This window comes from Erinaceus europaeus, chromosome 9 (genome assembly GCF_950295315.1).
Source record: "Erinaceus europaeus chromosome 9, mEriEur2.1, whole genome shotgun sequence".
Taxonomy (NCBI): domain Eukaryota; kingdom Metazoa; phylum Chordata; class Mammalia; order Eulipotyphla; family Erinaceidae; genus Erinaceus; species Erinaceus europaeus.
This window is the reverse complement of record NC_080170.1, coordinates 101,098,090-101,114,778: the sequence shown is the minus strand read 5'-3', so window position 1 is coordinate 101,114,778 and position 16,689 is coordinate 101,098,090. Positions and strand designations below refer to the sequence as shown.

General features: G+C 43.9%; 1 protein-coding gene across 3 annotated transcripts in view; it reads right to left on the bottom strand.

Moving 5' to 3' along the window:
- The window catches only part of ZBTB11 (zinc finger and BTB domain containing 11), a 30,859-nt gene extending 14,170 nt beyond the window's left edge, over nucleotides 1-16,689 (bottom strand). The window contains exons 1-6 of one of the 3 annotated variants that reach the window (XM_060198437.1): nucleotides 15,844-16,689; nucleotides 14,932-15,004; nucleotides 12,145-12,380; nucleotides 8,437-8,668; nucleotides 1,338-2,185; nucleotides 742-918 (exon numbers count right to left, since the gene is read on the bottom strand). In XM_060198437.1, coding sequence (XP_060054420.1) covers nucleotides 742-918; nucleotides 1,338-2,185; nucleotides 8,437-8,668; nucleotides 12,145-12,380; nucleotides 14,932-15,004; nucleotides 15,844-16,071 — 1,794 coding nt within the window. In that variant the 5' untranslated portion in view covers nucleotides 16,072-16,689. Of the gene's footprint in view, nucleotides 1-741; nucleotides 919-1,337; nucleotides 2,186-8,436; nucleotides 8,669-12,144; nucleotides 12,381-14,931; nucleotides 15,005-15,420; nucleotides 15,477-15,843 lie in introns of those variants that run through there. The other 2 variants (XM_060198438.1, XM_007532618.3) reach the window with 2 other exon arrangements.

Genomic DNA, 16,689 nt, shown 5'->3' with positions numbered 1-16,689 from the left:
TAATTTTTTTTTTAATTCAAATAAAAAAAGATTGAACTCAGGTCCTTTGGTGCCTCAGGCATGAAATTATTTTTTTAAAAAAATCACATCATTTTGGTGATCTATTCCCCTAGGCCTAAGGTTAACTAAGTATATATTCAAATACTGAGCCAACTCTCTGGCCACTATAAAATTTGTATTGCGCCAAAGTAAAAGAGTCTGGGGTGGGGTGGGGGGAGTTCAGGTCCTGGAACATGATGGCAGAGGACCTGGTGGAGGTTCAATTGTTATGTGGAAAACTGAGAAATGGCACACATGTACACAATTTTACTGCTGACTGTAAACCATTAACTCCCCCAATAAAGGGGGAAAAAAAGACTTTAAATGATCATTATAGGGCCCAGGCAGTGGCACGCCTGGTAGAGAACACATATTACCTCGTGCATAATACCTGTGTTCAAGTCCTCATTCCCTTATTCGTGTGTGGGGGGTGGGGGTAAGGAGCTTTACGAGTGGTGAAGCATTGCTGCATGCTTCTTTTTCTCACATCCTCTATCAAAGGAGGGTGGGATATTTTATTGTAGCCTTACTAGGCTATCAAGAGGAAGCAGAGGTTAGGTTAAGCCACTGTGTTTTTTTTTCATACATATCAGCAAATGACCCTTACAACAACACGAGAGACAGGATCCAGATAGTGGAATAACAATGAAGTAGTGAGTTGGATTCTCTTCTTCAGTCAGCCTTCTAGATATAGATACTTACTGGGCATTTGTAGTCTCTAGCTCTTTCATGTTTCAGTGTATGTGTTATAAGAGCATACCGTCTCTGAAAAACCATTCCACATTCTCCACACTTATGGGATGCTTCTTCGGTATTCTCTTTTGCATCTCTTTTTGGCTGCTTCATTTTTTTTCCTTTCTGAACCAATTTCTGAGCCACCTAATTACAACACAGAAAACACAATCCAAGTAAATAGATTCTGATTTTTCAAAATCACAAGTGATAGGTTAAATATCTCAAGTTCACATTTTTAAAACATTCATTTGCTTTCCTGCAAAATAACTTCACCATAGGCATGTATTTTTGAAAACAATGGTGTGTACTTTTAAAAAATATTCTTATTTATTAATAGAGACAGATTATTTGAGAGAGAAGGGAGAGATAGGGAGAGAGACAGAAAGACATCTGCAGCCCTGCTTCACTACTGGTGAAGCTTCCCCCCTGCAGGTGGGGACCAGGGGCTTGAATCTGGGTCCTTGTGCCCTGTAATGTGAGTGCTTAACCGGGAGCGCCACCAGCTGGCTCCCAATGGTTTGTACTTTAAAACTAAAACCACAAATCTCAACTCTTCGTTATACCTGTTGAACTGCTGATTTGGGAATGGCTTTCCGTTTCTGCATTCTTTTCTCCATTCCTTTGTGTAGTCGAATATACCCCCCTTCATTAACAGAACGCTGGCGAAGTCTGCTTCTGTAAGTATCATCATCAGGACCTGTATCTGTTTCTGATGTTGGTACCACTGCATGTCCCTCATCTTTTAGAGACTGGTCAACATGCTGCATCTGATCGGGAATGTCTTCAGTACCGTGATCTTCAGTTGATGGATTATTTCCCATATCAATGTCTTCTAGAGAGCAACTAACTATAGTCTCTTTTGGAAGTTTAGAATGAATAGTAGAATCTGTGCCATCTTCTCTGCTGCTGGAAGTTTCTAGCTCTGTCTGTTTGGTTTTTGTAATTAAATCCATAGACTCCACTTCAGGGTGTGAATCAGGTACATATTCTACTGGTGGCAGAGCAGTTACAGTCTCTGAAGAAACCTGGGGCTCAGGCTGTTGCACTGGCTCACCATTCTGTTCAGCCTCTGGCAATTCTCCATTTACCAGCAATACAAGCTCACAGTCTCCAAGTTCAGGAGCCAGAGCTGCTGCAGCTCCTTCACTGGTAGCTATAGCAGGTGCCACCGCACTTCCATTCTGTTTTGGTAAGTCCTGGGTAGATGCAACTGTTTGTACTTCACCCTTCTTATATACAGTTAGCTGCTTTTCTTCCATTAGTTTATGTACACTTTCACAGATTTCTAAAACTTCTGACATAAAGAGATGACGAGCCAAGATAGCTACATCAGCCATGCTACAGAAGTCAAAACTTAGCACAGAAGTATAGGCAAATTCCAGCAAGGGAAGGAAACTTGCCTTACAAAAACCTGTATGAAATAAAAAAATGGGAGAAAAACATCAATCACTACTGAAACATCTTATGGTAGCAATTAATACATGATTATGACAATACTCCCCCCACCTGCAGGGGTGGTCACTTAACAAGTGGTAAAGCAGGTCTACAGGTCTCTTTCTCTCCTCCCCTTCCCTCTCCTCTCAATTTCTCTCTTTCTTATCCAATAAAATGTAAAAAAATAAATAAATAAAATGGACCTCAGGAGCAGTGGATTCGTGGTTCTGGCACCAAGCCCTAGTGATAACCATGGGGGGGGGAGATAATAAAGAATATATAATGGCAAGTAAGATTACTTACTTTGCAATTAAATACCCTGGGGCAGGCAGGGTTGGCTGCTCGTTAGACCCTCTTTTTCCTGTGCTAGTTCATATACCTGTGCTTTAACATGTACCCTGGCAGCACAGGTACCAAAGTGATACTCTGGTTCTCATCCTCTCCTCTCCTCCCTCATTTATAAATCAAATGTTTTAAACTGGACTCTTGAGCACACAGTCCCAAGTTCAATCCTAAGCATTGTATGTACCTGAGCAGTGCACTGGTTTTCTCTCTCTCTCCTCCCCTTCTTTATTATTATTAATAATAATAATAACTACTAAGTTCAATTCTAACTCCACAACCAATGGTTAAAATTTGTAAAGCTTTTTAAAATTTTTAAAAATTGTTATTAGTGTCAACAACAATAAAACAAGAAGGGCACCAAAAGGAAATAAATAAGTATTTAAAAAATTTGTTATTAGTGATTTAATAGTGATTTACAAGGTTCGAAGATAATAGGGGTATAATGCCACACCACTGCCACCAAAGTCCTGTGCCTCCCCATACCAGTGGCAGCTACCACAGTGTGCTAAGATCATAGTTATGGGTTAACTACATACCCCCCCCCCAATTCATGTTTTTCAGTTCTCTGTATTTCCACTTATGAATGAAATCATCCCACAGTTGCTTTTTTGCTCTTCCCTCTCAGAAGAATGAAACAGCACCTGACTTTCTCAAGTATTCTCCAGAATCTCTTCCCTCTCAGCGATGGTGCAAAAACAAAGATTTCATGTCATAAAAGTTTCGGGTTGGGAGTTGGGTCGCAGGTGGCACAAAGCGCAAGGCCCGGCATAAGGACCTGGTTCGAGCCCCCGCCTCCCCACCTGCAGGGGGGTCGCTTCACAAGCAGTGAAGCAGGTCTGCAGGTGTTGATCTTTCTCTCCCCCTCTCTGTCTTCCCCTCTTCTCTCCATTTCTCTGTCCTATCCAACAACAATAACTACAACAATAAAACAATAAGGGCAGGGGCAGAGGTAGATAGCATAATGGTTATGCAAACTGACTTTCATGCCTGAGGCTCCAAAGTCCCAGGTTCAAGGCCCTGCACCATCATAAGCCAGAGCTGAGCAGTGCTCTGGTAATTAAGAAAGAAAAGAAGGAAAGAAGGAAGGAAGGAAGAAAGGAAGGAAGGAAGGAAGGAAGGAAGGAAGGAAGGAAGGGAGGGAGGAAGGGAGGAAGGGAGGAAGGGAGGAAGGGAGGAAGGGAGGAAGGGAGGAAGGGAGGAAGGGAGGAGGAAGGAAAGAGGGCAATAAAAGAGAATAATAAATAAATAAATAAATATTAAAAAAAAAAGTTCAGGTTCTAGTGGAACTGGAGTTCAGAACCCTGTGGTGATTTTCCCCTAACACTTCTTCAAGCTAGGAGTATGGACCAAAATTCTTTTTGGGGTGCAGAAGGAAAGAGTTCTGGATTCTATAACTGATTCTCTGCTGGACATGGACATTCACTGGTTGATCCATACCCCCAGCCTGTATCTTTCCATAGTAAGGTAGGGTGAGCTTCTTTATATACTCATGCAAATGTTTTAGTCTATCTTGGAGTTCATGACATAGTATACATATTATGTTGTGTCTTAACTTTCACAAATTACCTGTGATATTTTATTAATAAAATGAGTTAAAAATCAATTTTCAAAACGTTCACATTTGTTATGTTTTTCACTTTTGACCCAAGGTACATAACGTGTGGTCAAAAAGAGTACATGGAGAGCATTATGCTGAGATATAAGTAAGGTCAAAGACTGAGGGAACTATAATCAATATTATCATGGCTAACGAACCACTTAGGAAAGCTGATAATCAAATAGCCAAAAACTGTATTATTCCTGATATAAACACCAGGGCAACATTAAGTTTGCGATTCAATCTTACCACCACGAAACCACAAGCTGAAGTTGAGTAGTGTTTTGTCTTTAAAAATGTGTTTTAATTGTTTATTAACGGGTAGGAACCAGAGGAGAACCAGAGCATCACTCTAGCATAGGTGATGTCAAGGACTGAACTTAGAATCTCATGCGTGAGAGTACAAGCTTTAGCTACTGTGCCACCTCTCAGGGCACTGTGGTTTCTATTTAGATAGAAAAGTTGTATTCCACGACCCAGTTTGTAACCCTGTTGGATATTATTAACCAGTTTTTCATCTACTGGAGAATTCATTTTAACGTTTATTTGAGATAAGCATAATTTTTCAAAATTCTACTAGAATTTAACTAGTTCCCTGAATTATAAAATATTTTGAACTATAGGTACTTCAGTCAGATTTTTAAATATGTATTAATGAGAGCAATAAGAGACAGACAACCAGGCAACACTCGGGTACATGTGCTGCCAACGAGCAAACTCAGGACCTCATGCTTGAGAGTTCAACACTATCTACTGTGCCAATTCCCAGACTGCAGATTGTTTTTTTCTTTTTTTGCCATCAGGGTTACTGCTGATTCTCAGTGTCAGCACGACTATAACACCACTCCCACTACTTTTTCCTTTTCTATCTATATTATTTGACAGGATTGAAAGAAATGGAGAGATGGAGGGGAGACAAAGAGGGAAAGAGAAAGATAGACACCTACAGACATGCTTCACCGTGAAGATGCAGAGCGGGGGCTTGAGCCCAAGTCCCTGTGAACAGTAATGTATGTGTTCAACCAGATGCATCACTGCTCAGCCCCTACAGATTTTTAATATTTAAAATTTATACTTTGGGGTTGGGGAGACATCAAATGGTTATGCAAACAACTTTCATGGATAAGGCTGATGTTCCAAGTTCAATCCCCAGTAGCACCTAAGAACTAAGTAGAACTAAGCAGTGCTCTGGTTAAAAAAAAAAAAAAAAAAAAATTGATCCCCAGGTAAGCATGTGTCAGAATGATGCTCTGTTGTTTGTTTCACTCAAATATGAATGAATACATAAACAGATAAATAAATAAATAAATCTGAAACTATACTTTGGTATAGGAGGAAGGAAAATTTCCCTGTAAGTAGGGGCCAGGTGGTGGCACACCTGGCTGAGCGCATGTATTATAATGCGCAAGGACCCAGGTTCGAGCCCCCAGTCCCCACCTGCAGAGGGAAAGCTTCATGGGGGTGAAGCAGAGCTGCAGATGTCTCTGTCTCTCTCCCTCTCTATTACCCCCTTCCCTCTTGATTTCTGGCTGTCTCTATCCAATAAATAAAGATAATAAAAAAATTAAAAAATAAATTTCCCAGTAAGTAGCCAGATAAATTTTCTTGTTGTTATTGGGGGCTTCACTGCTTCGGACCAGTATTTCGAGAGAGAGAGAGAGAGAGAGAGAGAGACACCAACAGACAGACCGACAGACAGACTAATGCCACTGGGGCCTATTTCCCCAAATCTGACAAGTAAATGTGTTAGGTTTTATGGCTCACACAGTTTATGTTTCAACAATTTAATTTTGCCCTTGTAAGTTAAAAGCAGCCATGAGCAATACGTAAATGAATGAGTGTAGTTGCATCCCAGAAAAACAGGCTTTGAGAGACCTTCTCTACTAGAGAAAGACAGAGACAGGCTGGGTTGCAGACTGACCCACCAATGGCTATGTCAACCCATATCTATGACCTTGGGAGAGTTACTGTGGTTACCACTGGAGGGGCATGGGCCACACAGAACTTTGGTAGCAGGGAGTCGGGCTGTAGTGCAGCAGGTTAAGCGCACGTGGCACAAAGCGCAAGGATCAGCGAAAGGATCTGGGTTCGAGCCCCCAGCTCCTCACCTGCAGGGGAGTTGCTTCACAGGCAGTGAAGCAGGTCTGCAGGTGTCTATCTTTCTCTCCCCCCTCTGTCTTCCCCTCCTCTCTCCATTTCTCTCTGTCCTATACAACAACAGCGATAACAATAATAACAGTAACTACAACAATAAAACAAGGGCAACAAAAGGGAATTTTTTAAAAATAATTATTTAAAAAATTTTTTAAAAAGAACTTTGGTAGCAGAAGTGGTGTGGAATTATACCACTATTATCTTATATATCACTAATAAAATAAAGTAAAACAGGCTTTGGACCATCTTTGGCTTACAACTAGTTTGTCAACTCGTACAGGATTAAAAAGAAAAGACTTCAAACTCTACTACAAAGCACTAGTCAAAAGAATATGGTAGCAGGGAGCTGGTGCAATGCACCAAAGTAAAAGACTCTGGGATGGGTGGGGATGAGAGTACAGGTCCAAAAAGGATGACAGAGGACTTAGTGGGGTTGTACTGTTATGTGGAAAACTGAGAAATGTTAAGCAGGTACAAACTATTGTATTACAGTCAAAATGTAAAACATTATTCCCCCAATAAAGAAATTAAATATATATAGTAGCAGCCAGGAAGCTGATCCAGTGGATCCCAAGTTCAATCCCCAGCATCCTATGAGCTACTGATGCTCTGATTCTCTCCCATTCCCTATTAATAAATATTTTTGAAAAACCAGTATGCCGGTCCAACAAAATCACTCATCTTTTTTTAAAAGATTTTTTTTCTTTTAACTTTGACAGGACAGAGAGAAATTGAGAGGGATGGGGGAAGAGAGAGGAAGAGAGAGAAAAGATACCACTCGTGAAGTTTCCCCCCTGCAGGTGGGGACTGGAGGTTTGAACCCAGGTCTTTGTGCACGGTAATATGTGCACTTAACCAGGTGCACCATCACCTGGCCCCCCAAATCACTCACTTACATAGTATGCTATTTGCAAAGAATACAATACAGGTTCAAGCCTAGCCCCCACTGCACTGAAGGAAGCTGCAGTGTTCTCTTTCACTATCTTTAAAGAAAAATAAATAAATGAATAAATAATCCAGTATAGTAATGTAATAAAGAGACAAGCAAGTCAAAAGAATTATGGACTATAAACGGGTAAACTTCAACGACTAGGAAGTTGGTAAAGCTACACAGTCATAAGCAAAAGAATAAAACTTGAGGACTTGCAAAATAGCTCACAGATTGTGTATGGCTTTGCCATGTGCACTACCTACCCAGATTACAGCCTGGCCACTACATGTTACTTCCATGTAGTGCCAGGGCTCAACCCCAGGGTCTCTCAGTTGGTGATGCACACATTTCAAATGATGAAGGCAGGAACTCAAGGGTTACAGCAAAGTACTCTATGAGAAAATGCATCAATAAGACTGCCTATTTCAATTCTTCATTTTTCATTTGATTCCTAAACCAGGGCTTCATTACTCTGGAATGGCATTTTCAGATGGGAGGGGGGGGGGCAGGGAGAAGCACAGCACCAAAGTTTTCCCCAGTGTGGTGGGGCAGGGCTTGAACCTGTGTCACATGCATGGCAAAGCAACATACTACCCATGTGAACTATTTTTCTGACTCTCAAAATTTCTTTCCTAATTTTTTTTTATAGGGTAGGGCAGATAGCATAATGGTTAGGCAAGCAAACGGCCATGACTGAGGCTCTGAAGTCCCAGGTTCAATCCCCCGCACCACCATAAGCCAAGAGCTTATCAGTGCTCAGAAAAGTTAAAATATATATATATATATATATATTAAAAAAATATTTATAAGCAAGTCTAAAAAAAAAAACAAAAACCACATATATCTACTATTAATGAGAAGAGCAGAAAAAGAACTAGAGTGTCTCTCTGGTATATGCAATGAGGGTAGGGTTGATAGAACTAATCTTGGTGTGTTGAATACCCCATCCACTATGCCAACTCCTGGGCTGATCAAAATGTTTAACAGTGTAAATCTTAGTAATTCCACCAGGACAACTGTCTCATCTAAGAGAAGTAATAGGAAATGACATCACTTTCTTGAAAACTTTTGCTACAAGAACCTTTTTAGTTTACCCTCGTCTGCTGTAAGTGGGCTTCTCCCTTACTATCATGACTCCTGAATTTGATAATACATTACTCATCTTGCAGTATGTATTTATAAACAAAAGAAAAGGTCTTACCAGAAAGATCAACCACTGCCTCATGACTGGAAACAGCTCCTTTCTCAATAAAAAGATCCCGGAAATATTCACTATTAGCTGACAAAACAGATTTATGAGCTTTGTACTCTTCTCCTTCAATTAACAAAGTAACATCACAGAACTGGTTGGAGAGCCTCTGTTCATTCAGCTGTTTTAAAACAGCCTGACAATGTTTTGGAGATGTTCGTTTCACCACTCCTTTTGTGTCCACCTATCAAAATAAGTTTACAACCAAGAGTTGTATTACAGGGTATCTGCATTTGCACCTTTAACATAAGAAACCTAGTTTTAAATTCTTTTTTTTTATTATTTTTATTATCTTTATTTATTGGTTAGAGATAGTCAGAAATCAAGCGGGAAGGGGGTGGAAGAGGAAGAGAGACAGAGAAACCTGCAGGGTGCAAAGCTTTCACCCTGCAGGTGGGAACTGGGAGCTCAAACCTGTGCCCCTGAACATTGTAACGTGTGCTCAACCAGGTAAGGCACCACCCAGCCCCCAGTTTTAAAATTCTTTTTAAATACGTTGTTCATTTTATTTTTTAAAATACCTTATTTATTTAATCAGAGAGAGAGAAAGATACACAGAAAGGGAGGGAGGGAGGGAGGGAGGGAGAAAGAAAAGAAAGAAAGAAAGAAAGAAAGAAAGAAAGAAAGAAAGAAAGAAGGAAAGAAAGAGAGAACTGCTCAGCTCTGGTTTATGGTGGTGCAGGTGACTGAAATTAGGACCTCAGAGTCTCAGCATGAAAATCTTTTGCTTAACCATTATGCTGACTCTCCAGTCCTGACACACTGCTTTTTAATTTTTTTGTCTTTATTTATCTTATAGAGACAGCCAGAAATTGAGAAGGGAAAGGGAGATAGACACCTGCAGCCCGGCTTCACCACTCACAAAGCTTCCCTGCTACAGGTGGGGACCAGGGGCTTAAACCTGGGTCCTTGCGCACTGTAACATGTGTGCTCAACCAGGTGTGCTATACCACCTGACCCCTCACACTGCTTTTTAAAAATGCCAGTAGTCACTAATTAGCATGAAGAAATAACCTGGAGTTCTTTCATTACCTATGTATATAAATTAAAAGGTATGTTTGGGGAGTCGGCGGTAGCGCAGTGGGTTAAATGCAGGTGGCACAAAGCACAAGGACTCTGGCTCCCCACCTGCAGGGGACTCTCTTCACAGGTGGTGAAGCAGGTCTGCAGGTGTCTTATCTTTCTCTCCTCCTCTGTCTTCCCATCCCCGAGACAATAATAAATACAACAACAGGGAGTCAGGCTGTAGCGCAGTGGGTTAAGCGCAGGTGGCGCAACGCGCAATGACTGGAGTACCAATCCCGGTTTGAGCCCTGGCTCCCCACCTGTAGGGAAGTAGCTTTACAGGCGGTGAAGCAGGTCTGCAGGTGTCTAACTTTCACTCCCCATTTCTGTCTTCCTCTCCTTTCTCCATTTCTCTCTGTCCTATCCAACAACAATGACAACAATAATAATAACTACAACAATAAAAAAACAAGGGCAACAAAAGGGAATAAATAAATACATAAATAAATAAATAAATAAATACAACAATAAAACAAGGGCAACAAAAAGGAATAAATAAATACTTAAGATATGTTGTGTTCAACAAGGAGATAGCATAGCAGTTAGGTGACTTTCTATTTTTTGTTTGTTTTTTCCTTTTTTTTTTGCCCTTGTTTTATTGTTGTTGCAGTTATTGTTGTTGTTATTGATGTCGTCATTGTTGGATAAGACAGAGAGAAATGGAGAGAGGAGGGGAAGACAGAGAGGGGGAAGAGAAAGACAGACACCTGCAGACTTGCTCCATCGCCTGTGAAGCAGCTCCCCTGCAGGTGGGAGCTGGGGGCTCGAACTGGGATCCTTACGCCGGTCCTTGCACTCGGCACCATGTGCACTTAACCCACTGTGCTACGCCTGACCCTCATTTTTTAAAAAATTTATTTATTGGACAGACAGTGGGAAATTAAGAGGGGAGAGGTGTTAGAGAGGGACAGAGACAGAGAGACCTGCAGTCCTGCTTCACCACTCATGAAGCTTTCCCCCTGCAAGTGGGGACCAGGGCTTTGAACCTGGGTCCTTGCACACTGTAATGTGACTGCTTAACCAGGTATGCTATCTCCTGGCCCCCAAGACTTTCTTTTTTTATGTATTTATTTTTAGATAGAGACAGAAAGAAATTGAGAGGGAAGGGGGAGATAGATACAGAGAAACAACTACAGCACTGCTTCAACACTTGTGAATCTTCCCCTCTTCAGGTGGGGAAGGGAGCTTGAACCTAAGTCCTTGTAAACTGTAACATGTGCATACTACTGAGTTTGCCATGGCCTGGCCTCCTGTAGACGACTTTCATGCTGAGGCACTGGGGATCCAGGTTTAGTCCAAAGCAACACTGTAGGTGTCATAGATGGGGCTGAACAGTGATCTGACGAAAAAAACAAAACAAAACAAAAAAGGCAGCCTGGAAAGTAGTGGTGCCACTGCTAGAGCACTGGCTCTCTCTGCTCTTGTGTTAATCAAGAGTTAGCCACCTGGAGGCTGGACAGTTGCATAGCGGGTTAACTGTGGTGCAGAGCTCAAGGACCGGAGTAAGGATCCCGGTTCCAGCCCCCAGCTCCTCACCTAGAGGAGAGTCGCTTCACACGTGGTAAAGCAGGTCTGCAGGTGTCTATCTTTCTCTCCCCCTCTCTCCATTTCACTCTGTCCTACCCAACAATGATGACATCAATAACAATAATAATAACTACAACAATAAAACAAGGGCAACAAAAGGGAATAAGTAAAAAAATAATAAAAAGGGAGTCGGGCAGTGGCACAGCGGGTTAAGCGCACGAGGCGCAAAGCGCAAGGACCTGAATAAGGATCCCGGTTCGAGCCCCCCGGCTCCCCACCTGCATGGGAGTCGCTTCACAGGCGGTGAAGCAGATCTGCAGGTGTCTATCTTTCTCTTCTCCCCCTCTCTCCATTTCTCTCTGTCCTATCCAACAAAGATGACATCTATAACAACAATAACTACAACAACAACAAAAAGACAACAAGGGCAACAAAAAGGAAAATAAATAATAATAATAAAAATAAAAAAAGAAAGGGTTAGCCACCTTAATTTTTCAGGCATGACCTCAAAGACAACTTCCAAAAATGTATTTTGTCTACTTGTACCAATACAAAACTTAAGACAAAATATGGCAACATTTCATTCTGAAGGGAAGAAACAAAACTAACACTTATCATCTAATAAAAGGCAAACGTATCCTTTTAGTATATACAACAACAAAGTATGTTTAAATGTTGTATGTCATGTCAACAGTCAAGCAGGGGGCAGGTGGTGGCACACCTGGTTAAGCAAGCATGTCACCATGCACAAGGACCAGGGTTCAAGCTCCTAGTCCCCACCTGCAAGGGGAAAAGTTCACAAGTGAAGGAGTATTGCAGGTGCCTCTCTTTCTCCCCCCTTTCTCTCGATTTCTGTCATTATCCAATAAAATAAAGATCAAAAGAGATTGGGCATGTTCATAGTGGTATGGCCGTAGACTAAAAATAAAGATAATGATAATAAAGTCCTTATCCTAAAAAAAAAAAAAAAAATCAAGCTGTTGTAGTGATTAAGAAAAAGTTCATCAGCACTACAAAGACAAACACACTAGTTACAATTGATAATGCTGAATACAAAGTTCCACTTACAAATACAAGCTCATGCTTGGATACTGGCTTCCTTTTTGTAGTCCTAGAGGCTGCAGTTGGAGGTGAAGTAAAATTACTGAGGTCATCTTCTGACTCATTACTTTCTTCTCCAGATTCCAGGTCCAGTCCCAATTCTTCCAGCATTTCTGAAGTGTCTGATATTGGACGGGAGCGATCCAGTTTCTCCTGGCATTTGCTACACTGTTTAATATAATCTTTAACTTGTTTTAATATGCCTACAATGTAAAAGGTAAGAAGTCAAATTTAACATTTGTATTTGCAAAGCATCTTTACACCAACGTATATTATTGGAGTATACTAGATGTAGACACAGCACACAAAGTATGAAAGTGAGCTCATTAGAGTGTCGGATACATTTTTGTTTGTATGTTTGTTTTCCCCAAAAATTATAAATGATGGAGGTTTGGGGTGAGAGCATAATGGTTATGCAAATAACTTCCAGGCCTTGAGGTTTCCAACTCCCAGGTTCAACCCCCTGTATCCCCATATGCCAGAGTTAAGCTGAGCTGTGCTCTGGTAAGAAAGAAAGAAAGATAGGAAGGAAGAAAGAGAAAGAAGATAGAAATTGAGAAAGGAAAAGAAGAAAGGGAGATAAAGAGAGAAAAGAAGGAAAGAAAAGAAAAAATTATAAATTATGGTCTGATTCCATATTAAAGCAGTTAGTGTTCTGTTTATTTCCAATTATTTGCTTATGTATCCACAGGAGTTGTAAAATAATGGTCCAGGGGAGTCAGGCAGCAGTGCAGCGGGTTAAGCACATGTGGCACTAAGCAAGGACCAGCATAAGGATTCTAGTTTGAGCCCCTGACTCCTCCCCCCCCCCCAGGGGCGTCGCTTCATAAGCGGTGAAGCAGGTCTGAAGATGTCTATCTTTCTCTCCCCCTCTGCCTTACCTCCTCTCTCCATTTCTCTCTGTCCTATCTAACAATGACATCAATAACAACAATAAAAAAGGAAACAAAAGGGAAAATAAATTTAAAAAATTAAGAAAATAAAAATGAATAAAATAATAGTGACCTGCAAGGTGGTTCAGTGAATAAGGTGTTGGACTTTCAGTCATAAGGTACTGAATTCAATCCCCAGTATTACATGTGCCAGAATGATGCTCTGGTCCTTCCCACACACAAACATCTAATAAATAAATATTAGGGGCCATACAGTGGTGTGCCTGGTTAACTGCACACATTACCATGCAAGTCTTGTAATTTCTTAAGTGCTCAAGACATCTTTTTGCTACTTATGAAAGTATCTTTTGAAAAACACCCAAGGACAGCAGCTGGTTGCCTGGCTGGGAAACCAAAATGAATTCAAGGCGAAGCTTCTAACGCCAGCCAAGGTCTCTAGAGAGGCACTGGAAGTTCAATCGACAAAAGACAGAGACAGAGGGCGAGAAAGTTATCACAGGACCCAAGCTTCCTCCAGGGCAGTGAGGGCTGGGCTTGTGGGCACACTGTCTATGGGAACTATCTTGCTGACACTAACGATTTGTTAACACCAGAGAAAGAATGAGAACCAAAGCACCATCCTGAAACACGGAGACTAATTTACCCTGAATCATACACTTGTCGGGGGGTAGCGCAGCATGTTAAGCACACATGGCGCAAAGCACAAGGAACCGCAGAAGGATCCCAGTTCAAGCCCTGGCTCCCCACCTGCAGGGGAGTCGCTTCACAGGCGGTGAAGCAGGTCTGCAGGTGTCTGTCTGTCTTTCCTTCCTTCTGTCTTCCCCTCCTCTCTCCATTTCTCTCTATCCTATCCAACAACGACGACAACAATAATAGCTACAATAATAAAAAACAAGGGCAACAAAAAGGAATATAAAAAAATAATAAAATAAAAATCATACACTTGACAGAATTTCCCCTGGGGAAAAAAAATCCTCCTATATAGGCCTCAAACTTGTACTAAATTTAACTAATCAGTTGGAACGGGTTTTGTGGGGCAGGAATAGATAGCATAATGGTTATGCAAAGAGGCTCTCTTGCCTGAGGCCCCAAAGTCCCAGGTTCAATCCCCTCCAACACTATAAGCCAGAGTAAAGCAAGGCTCTGATTAAAAAGAGGTTTGTGGGAGCCGGGCGGTGGCACATGGCAGAAAGCGCACGGACCCGCATCAGCCTCCCCACCTACAGGGGGTTCGCTTCACAGGAGGTTAAGCATGTCTGCAGGTGTCTTTCTCTCCCCCTCTCTGGATTTCTCTCTGTCCTATCCAACATCAACGACAGCAACAACGATGATAAACAACAAGGGCAACAAAAGAGGAAAAAATAATAAAATATTTCAAATATTAAAAAAAAAAAAAAAGGTTTGTGAAGAATGATGGCCTCGGGCACAGGTATATAGAATAATGGGTGCTCCGGGAGGTGGCTCAGTGCACAAAGCGTTGGACTCTCCAGTAGGGGATTTTGGGTTCGGTCCGAGGCAGCACATTTAACAGTGATGCCCGACTTTTCCTCTTCCTATCTGTCTCATTAATAAATAAAGTATTTTTAAAAATAAGTTAAAAGAAAGCATAATGGTTACGCAAAGCCTCATGCCTGAGGCTCCAAAGTCCCAGCTTCAATCCCCCTCATCATCATAAGCCAGAGCTGAGCAGTGCTCTGGTAATAATAATAACAACAACAGTCGCGAAGAAGCCAAGTACTTTTTTTACTCTCTTCCCTTAACCTTGTTCCCAAGGGGCCAAAAACCCTTAAGACTTCTATGTGATTGTACCGATCCGAGTTACAGTCATCTCACAGCTTCCAAAAGAGATTTCAAAATCTACCTTGGGCCAGGTGGTGGCGCACCTGGTTGGGTGCACATGTTGCAATGACCAAGGACGCCGGTTCGAGCCCCACCTGCAGGGGGAAAGCTTTACGAGTGTTGAAGCAGTGTTGCAAGGTGTCTGTCTCTCTCCTTCTCTATCATCCCCTTCCCTCTCAATTCCTGGCTGTTTCTATCCAATAAATAAAGACAGTAATAAAAAAGTTACAATCTTTTATCCTTCCTTCCTTATTGAACAGAGACATAAACTGAGAGAAGAGGAGGAGACAGGGAGAGAGGCAGACACCTGCAGACCTGCTTCGTCAAACGCGAAGCTTTCCCCCAGCAGGCGGGGGCCAGGGGGCTTGAACCCGAGTCCCTGTGCATTGAACATGTGCGGTCAGCCAGGTGCGCCACCGCCAGGCTCCTGCAGCTCGAAAAAGGCACATCCCGCTCCCTCTCTCCCTTTCCCTTCCCTGGGCTTCGATCAGAAAGAAACAAACAGAAACACAAGGGCGAAGGGCGCGGCGAGCATCCCGCATCCCGGAAGCTGCCCCCGCACGCAGGCGGCCCGGCGCGGCCCGGAGCGTCTCGGGGGAGGCGGGCCCGGCACAGCCGTCCGCGCCGCGCCCCGCCCCGAGCTTGGCCCGGCCCCCGGAGAAGCCCCCTTCGCCCCACCCCGGGCCGGGCCCGCCCCCGGCTTCCCGGGCCTCCTTCCTGTGGGAAGTGCGGCTCCTTTCGCGTCCCCCGCCCTCTCGGGTCCGCCTAGCAGCCGCTCCGCCACCCGACGCGGGGCGCTCAGCTCAGGCAGACCCGGCGGCCCCCTCCCCTGCACACACGCGCTTGCGGAGGTGCAGACGGGCCCCCCTCTGGCGGCGGGGCCTCGCCGGAGCCGCCGGCCCGTCCCCTCGCCTCGCCTGGGCGCAGCGCCTACCTCGCCACCAGTACGTCTTGGAAAGATCGTGCCAGGTCTGATGCCGGGTGTGGTGGGTGCCGCCGGGGCCCAGGTGGGCCGCCTCGATGAGTCCCTGGCGGCGCTCGGGCTGCAGCACCACCTCCAGCTCCGCGAAGGTCTTGCGGTGCCGCTGCCGCCGCTGGTAATACAGGGTGCCGCCGCGCACCACGTAGCAGGCGGCCGCCTTGCGGATCTTCCGCTTGACATTGCCCTCGGTGCCCGGCGCGTACGGCTCGCGCTCGTTTGTCAGGTAGCGCAGGATGGCCCGGTAGCTCTCCTCGCTTGACATCGCTGACGGCGGCTCCCGGAGGAGGGCCTGTCGGGGGGGGGTCGGGGGAGGAGGACAGCGCACTGACTCCCGGCGGGTGCAACAGCAGCTGCGCCACGGTAGAGAAGAACGGCTGTGCCGGTGATGAGCGCTCTCCGTTCGGTTCCCGCAGCGTGAAAGGGAGAACGGACGACTTGGTAACCCGGGGGAACTGCACTTCTGCAGCGCGCGGGATCCGCTGGCGACTGACAAAATGGCTGCTGCACCACCGGAAGTGACGTGAATCGAGGGCAGTGGGTGCAGCGCCTGAGCCCTGATTGGAGCGCGCTGTCTTTCTGCCTTTCTGAAGCCAACCGCGTGACGTCAAGACTGCAGGCGACATTTTGGAAGCGGGTACACCCTCCGAAGAGATTGGAAGAGCGTTGCGAAGACATCTTAAGTCCTGGCACATCCCTTTTCTCTTTCCTATTCTTTCTCTTCTTCTGAACACGTGTAGGTGCTAGTAGATGTAGGAGTCCAGTCTCAGGTATCCTAAGATGTCAAGTAGTCGGGTGGCC